Below are 7500 nucleotides of genomic sequence, written 5' to 3'. Positions count from 1 at the left end.
CCAATGACAAACTTGCTTTTGACAAAGGCAAGCTCACGATCTTGCCGAGCAGCAAAATTGATCTGCTCACTAAGGATAACAGCTGTCCATCTTTTCTCGACGAAGACAATGCCACAGAGTTTGCTCTCTTTTTCACATTCTATAAAGCAATAATTTTATTCGTAATTATTACTATATAATTTAAAGAAAACGACAAAACTTTTGAAATTACAAGACATGTTTCAACAGAAACTTCTGTCATCTTCAGTTGATTAATGTACAAAGCGTTAAGTTGAATTTATAAGTCGGAAAAAGTGCTAATTATGCCAGTAACAACGGAATGTACATAAAACATGACAATGTGCGAATCTAAAATTTTTATTTTAGATCACGCCTCTATGACTTTTCAACTCAAGATAAAAGAAGCTTTTTATATTCAAAGAGAACAACCTTCTCTTAATCAACAACTGCATCACATAATTCTAAAACTATCCTTTTAATTCTCACATTGTCACATTTTATGTACATTCCGTTGTTACTGGCATAATTAGCACTTTTTCCGACTTACAAATTCAAGTTAACGCTTTGTACATTAATCAACTGAAGATGACAGAAGTTTCTGTCGAAACATGTCTTGTAATTTCAAATGTTTTGTCGTTTTCTTTAAATTTCTGACTTGCCTGCTGATATCAAGATACTATATAATTGCCATTGAACTAAATTAACATGAAATTGATGGTAACAGACATTAAAGGTAATTTAGCAACTCAATGACACTGAACACAAGGCACTGTCATATTGCATTTCTCCCAGTTTAGATCAACAATGCTTGGATAGCAAAAATTATTCAGGCGTTCAGACATTACGCGATGGTGCAATTTCACACAATATCAACCTCAAATCACATCCGATCGTACAGTTCACGAAAAATTGCATAATTCACAAAAGAACGCACAGCATTCATAAAATAAAACATAAATCAACATGTTTCTTAGGAATTCCAGCATAAATATGCCATATTCTTAAGATGATTTACCTTGGAAAAAGGCTAAAAAAACCTTTGTCACCTTCAATTTCAAAACCATTCAAAGTTCAAGGTGTTTAATTTTGCATGTCGGGGGCCTGGTGCAAGTCTCATTCTTAAAGAGTTGCCGAACAGTGTAACATGAATACGCCCCTTTGTTCAGATTAGGCAATCTGTTCAGAAATGTAATACTACACATAAAAACAAAGTGTAGGAAGCTAGTTGTAGCATGCAGGAATATCAGTTCAGTAATTATTGATCATTCATTAATAGCACATTAGCTGTGTTCTTTCAACTTTGCACCGATAGCGCAGAAGACCTCATATCCCAACTAATGTCAATCAAGATGCATAATTACTGTTCCCTTATGTTGAAAATGTCTTAAGGGCAGAAACTTTATAAAACAAGCTTTAATTAAAATTGTTCAGGAAAAAATTGCATAATTTACATTTATTTATTTATCGCATAAATGGCCTTTCCAATTGCATAATTTGCATTTTTTCATCGCACCCTATCACAAGGCCTGATTGTTGGGTTAATATTATTTTAAGTTAATATAAACTCTCACCATTGTGCATGGAATTCCCATAATTTTTTAAAACACTTAACAACTTCTTTAGCTTGGGCATGACACAGCACTGTTCGCAGCCCTCTGGGACATCAAGGCTGGTTGATGTATGGTAAACACTTTGCAGTTTTATCAGTTGGGTGGTGATTATATCACAAAGTTGCTGTTCCTCTCTGCTAAGTTGAAACAAGACTGATCTCTCTATAAGAAAATACTTTACATATTAGAGTTTTCCAACAGGAACAAACTGCAATAATCTTTCACTTTACAGTGAGCACAGAGCTAAGAATTAAGCCAGGGTGGATAAGAGTTGTACTGTCAGTTGTTATCATGTACAAAATTAAAATGTATCAAGAAAGGTGTACTTCTTTATGACCCACGGCTATTGAAAATTTTATATAACATTTCAATAATGATTAATTCTGCCTTTATCTTCTCCATAGAAGCTTTTCCTATCTATTTAACAATAAATTATGAGCTTGAAATTTCTATTGAGGCCCAAATCAACTATCACACATACATGTAGAAATCGAGAGCGCATATATAATCTATTTTTCTTAGTATAAATCTACTAGTGGTTCAAAACTTAACACTTCAAAAATGCAAAGAAGCAGCTGTCAATTTGTCGACAATTGCACACTGTTACAAACGTAGGCTACTCAGTTTTTACTCATTTATTTCTACAACAAAATAGATAGTGAGCAGCCGAGCCAATAAGAGAGCAGCATGCAATTGTGATAGAACACTTAAGTAGATTTAAGAATTGAACAAAACCTTGATGGTATCTCCCCCGGGGTATCTCCTCAACAAATCTACGCTCAAGCACAACATCAAGAGTTGTCTTTCGGGTGCAAATGGCACAAAATGTTGTACATGTTTTCATTGACTGAGAAATAAGATGGATATTTTACTGTCAAACTAAGAAAATTTGAATTACAACTAAGAATTAATTTCTGGAATGTTTATTATTCTGCAACCAAGAAAAGGAGTAATCAAACCATAAGAAAAAAGTGCAAACCAAAAATTTAAAATAGTTACTGTCACAGCTTGCAGTTTTGTCATCTTGTATCTGATTGGTTTTTCTTTCCAACACTACAAAACAATTCCAGAAATTTTTTTAGTGTTCATGATTTTCTTAGTTTCACATTTATACATGTCTAATTTTTCCTAGGGCTTCCTGACCCCAGAATGGCTGCCTATTAAAGAAATGAAATTTTATTGTCAGAATAGGTAACAGATTTTAAGAGGCAGGTACAAAAGTTGGGCCGCATCAACTTGGACTGCTCAACTTGAATGGACGTAAAAAAAATGACAAGTTAGGCCTCGAGAAATCACCCTAGCCCTAATCTTAAAGCTAACCTTGGTAAAACTGGTGCAAGTATCGCATAGTTTTGGCTTACAAAACTGTTTTTCACTCGATCCGAGGTGGGCAATCCAAGTTGATCTGGTCCAACTTTTGTACCTGCCTGTTTTAAAAGTCTCCATACCTAAGCCTTTGACTAAGCATTCTGCTAATCTGTTGGCTGCCCAGGGCCCCAGTTCTAGTAATGCTTCTTCACAGTCTTTGACTTCAGGAAGCAAATCTATTACTGGTCTTAAAACTTCTTGAAGCTTTTTAACTAAGATGTCTAAGTCATTGTCAACCCTATTATTTGAAAATGTCACAGCTTCCTCCTTTGGCTTGGCAGCAAACCTCTCAATCTCTTCATCTTGGCTTGTCTCACATGTCGACCTCAATGTGCACTCCAGTTCTTTTATTTCAGATTCTATATTCCGTGCTGTCACTTTTCCATATACCACAGCAGCTGTTAGCCCCAAAACTTTAGGACAATCTTCTGTTTCACAACCCACAAAAAATTGCATTATCTGCCTGTATGGATGTTTCTTTTTGGCACGGTGGCACTCATCGAAAATGAGCAGGTTCACTTGTGAAAGTTTAATGAAGCTACGGCTCAGAAGATTAAGAAATATCTGTGCCGTCATGACTAAAACATTGTTTTCATTAAACTGTTTTTGCCAAACATCTTCTTTCCAGGAGTCCACTCCCATCTCTCCTACATAGTGCTTGATCTTCAAATCTGTGTGCTTGCTGATGACCTTGGCTTGCTGGCTGGCTAAAGGGACTGTAAAAACAACAGAAACCCCATGTTACACAATGCAAGCTAATTAAAATATACCAGTTTTATATTGAATTAAAGACAAACAGTGACTCCCCAGTCTATACAATTAACTACAAATCAATCTTAATTAAATAAAAGGGAAAGAGGCAAGGTTTAACGCTTGGAAGCAAGAACCATCGTAACAAGTATTGTCAGTCACCCAAGCTTTCGCATATGCCGCCATTTTGAGACGAGACCCTACATCTTCCCTCCCCTCTCCTCTTGCCTACAAACTCACAAAAAACCCATGTCCCACCCGTCAATAGCTTCCTGAACTACTCAGAGACTGAACATTTCTTTTGCTTGCACCTTTGCTGATTTAATTGGTTGATATTTGATTTCCGTTTTCTGGCTTGCCGTTGTAGATCTTTATTTCGGTCATTGTTTTACATTGATCGTACGAGGGGAAGTGTAGAGTGAGAATTGACTAACCTGTAGTCACGAGGAAGAAGGTTCTTTTCCCTCTATTTTGAAAGGTTTCTCTTACTTGGTGAGCCATCTCCTTTATCAGCATCACACTAATAAACGTTTTTCCAGTCCCTGTACCAAGACAAACGATCGTGTTTCTTTCCTTGGCTCGTTCGAGAAGTTCCACTTGGTAAGGACGAGGGTTCATCTTCACTTCCGGCTCGAGTTCTGCTTCGCTTTCTATTTCGGAAGCTGACGAACTTTCTTCACTTTCTCCCTCTTTCATAACGGTCGCTTCTTCTAATTTCGATTAACCAGGAGAAACTTTAGGGACTGGCCCAACCTTCTAAAAAAGATGGTTACGTTGATTTTTCTGTGAAACAAGGCAAGGCCCCGTACTAAGCCTCGATAGGTTTTCGGCGGAAGATCCAGGAAATTAAGTGACTGTATCACCATGAAAAACTTCGTTTTCTTAGCCAGGAACGAGAAACATTTCTCTGTAAGAAGAAGAAAGCATTCCTGCTGAGAAAACAGTTCAACAAAAAAAGAAATGCTTCGGCAAGCAAAAAGATTGGCTTCCCGGGGGGAGGGGGGGGCGGGGGGGCGCTGGGGTTGCCTTTGATGGTTGTAATCGGTTATGTACTGTTTGATTAATTTAATTTTACAATGAGGCAGTCGTGATGATAAAGTGACCCCATTCTATCCACACTGCTTATGACAAAGTGCGACCCTATCCTAGTCGGCTTAGTCGTAAAAAAAAAAAAAACTCCACATAGCGGCACATCAATAGAACAGCACACCCCCCTCTCACCGGCCTGACTTGAATTTCCGGGAAACGGACAAACCGATCACAATCTATGTCCCCAGGCAGGTGCGGGGTGCACGTGCGAAATATTGATTGTGACAGAACCATCTTTTACTGGAGTTTTTCTGTCTAAACACTTGAATTGTGCGAGAGCAAGAGCCTCGTTAATGTGCCACTAAGTTGTTTTATGGCAGCCGGCTCAGTTACATTCTCTGTGTATTTTCCGTATTCAAAATGTGTGCAGCTCGTCAAACGTGTTATGAATGGTAAAAAAAAAGAACCCTTTTTTTCCGTGTGAGGTTACATAACATCTTAAGCTGAAAGAAGAATCAGCGCCGGTTGGTCGGTTATAAATTTAATTTTAATAAAACACGATGTACTGTACCTGCAGAAAACCACATTCCACTAACCCATTCCACTCACCTTGCATACGGAACCCACGCCCGCAGTGCGCGTGGCAGTGAAAACCGTGCTATCACCGGAAACGGTGTATTTCTGTGCGTAAACGACGTTGTTATCAATCTGCCCAGTCGAAAGGACTCCATCAAAATCTTTTTTCGCAAAGCTAACACAAATAAATACATTATCAATACAGTTTTGTCGTCTTCTTACACTTGATTCGAAAATACTGGACTGAATTCGTCTTAAAATAGGTAGAAAAAGCACAAATAACAGCCAAAGCACAACAGGTCAGTGTCGTTCCAATCGCCGCTCACTGGCAACTCAGTTCTGGCGACAAAGTGGGAGTAAGGTATCATCGAGTTTGGATTCGAGTTCGAGTTCGAGTTGGACTTCGAGTTGGAATTCGAGTTGGAGTTCAAGTTGGACTTCGAGTTGGACTTCGAGTTGGACTTCGAGTTGGAATTCGAGTTTAATAAAACGCAAATATATAATTGATAATAATGTATAATTATTATTTATTATTAATGTTAATAAGCAAAGAGATGTATATGCTGGGCGAAGAACAGGAATTCGGGGCAATATTGGGATTTTTCATTTTTTTTTTCATGTGGTTTATAAGTATTAAAATTGCTGACACATTAAAATATAGAGCAGGGATATAGGTTTTCAACAATGTGTGGTACCTTTTGTCACTGCGAATGAATAATAACAAATTGTCCATATTTGGGGTCGTGGCCCATGTATTTACTAATAGACGATTTCATATTATTCAGAATTAAAAATAATTTTAATTCCCTCTCTACATTTCATGTCCCTCTACAAGGCAATCATAGGCACTTGCAAAGCAAAAACGCAACGAAAGTGAACTACGATTGACATCTAAAACGAGCTGTCTTCTCACAGTCAGTTTCTAAAACATTTGTTTTGGACAAAACATCAACTTTCAAAAGAACAAATTGTTTATTTCTCTACAAACTGATCTGTCACTGTAATCTAAACTGTAATCTGCTACATAGACAATAGTTGCGCCACTACGTTATTTACGTTGTACTCAGCGTGGTGGCAGCTCTTAACTCACGCCTCTAATTCCCTAACACAAGTGTGGACTTTAGATCCTGCGACATCTACTCCTTCACAAGGTCACAACACCGTTATTTCTAATTTGTGACCTTTCCAGCATGGCCGCCTCGCCTCTAGCACCCAAACAGTGGCAGTTAACAAAGATCGAGACGATTACTTCGTACGAAAGTTGGCGGCAAAACTTGATCTATGTCCTTTCACTTGACAAGAACTTTGTTCGCTTTCTTGATGCAACCTGGCAGAAACAAACCGCCGCCAATCCACTTAGGGGCCTTACCGACGATGGCACTGCGATCCCTGAAGCTCAGCGTCTCACTGCCGCACAAAAGGGCACCCATCTGGACCTACTACTTGGCTAAATAGCCAACGTCTGTCCTGTAATCTCTAGGAATTCCATCGTTAAACACTCCACTTCCCTGAAAGACATATGGCAGAAAATACGTCAACATTATGGTTTCCAGTCCTCCGGAGCGCACTTTCCTGACTTGGCTAGCATACGCCTACAGCCTGATGAGAGACCTGTGGACATGTTTCAGCGTCTTATGGCTTTCTTTGAGGATAACCTCCTTTCTGTTCACGGCGGCTTAACACACCATGGAGATCAAGTAACTGCCGATGAAGACCTCTCCCCACACTGGAGAACACTGTCGTCTTCCTCTGGCTCCAGTTGATGCATCCCGGCTTAGCCCTATCGGTGAAACAAAAATACGGTTCTGAATTACGCAATAAGACCCTGGCTTCACTAAAACCTGAGATCTCTCAAGCTCTTGGATCTCTCCTTGATGAGTTACGTAGCATCGAAGATACCAAAGCCATGCGTATTGGCAGTACCACACCAAGGCGCCTCCCTAATGCTGCTCAAGGCCAACCCCGACGACGCCCCTTCTTGTCTTCTTGCATCCTCTGCAAAACTGCCGGTCTCCCACATACCACTCACAACCTTATGAATTGTCGCTACCTACCTGACCGTGACCGTCGACCATGGGCTCGGTCACGCATGGTGATGGATGACCCTGACGACCTCGGTGCTGAGGAGTGCGAGTCCTTGGATGAGAGCGGTGACCTTGTAGTCCCA

General features: G+C 39.4%; 1 protein-coding gene across 1 annotated transcript in view; it reads right to left on the bottom strand.

Moving 5' to 3' along the window:
- Positions 1–4701, bottom strand: part of LOC138058250 (endoribonuclease Dicer-like) — a 17274-nt gene extending 12573 nt beyond the window's left edge. The window contains exons 1-4 of the mRNA XM_068904161.1: positions 4163–4701; positions 3059–3694; positions 1572–1772; positions 1–139 (exon numbers count right to left, since the gene is read on the bottom strand). The exon at positions 1–139 is cut by the window's left edge and continues 292 nt beyond it. Of these exons, the coding sequence (XP_068760262.1) occupies positions 1–139; positions 1572–1772; positions 3059–3694; positions 4163–4424 (1238 nt within the window). The 5' untranslated portion in view covers positions 4425–4701. The remainder of the gene's footprint in view (positions 140–1571; positions 1773–3058; positions 3695–4162) is intronic.
- Positions 4702–7500: the final 2799 nt, after the last annotated feature.

The sequence above is a fragment of the Montipora capricornis genome, chromosome 7 (assembly GCF_036669925.1).
Source record: "Montipora capricornis isolate CH-2021 chromosome 7, ASM3666992v2, whole genome shotgun sequence".
Lineage (NCBI taxonomy): Eukaryota > Metazoa > Cnidaria > Anthozoa > Scleractinia > Acroporidae > Montipora > Montipora capricornis.
Note: the sequence above shows the minus strand (reverse complement) of the source record. Positions and strands in the feature narration are given on the sequence as shown.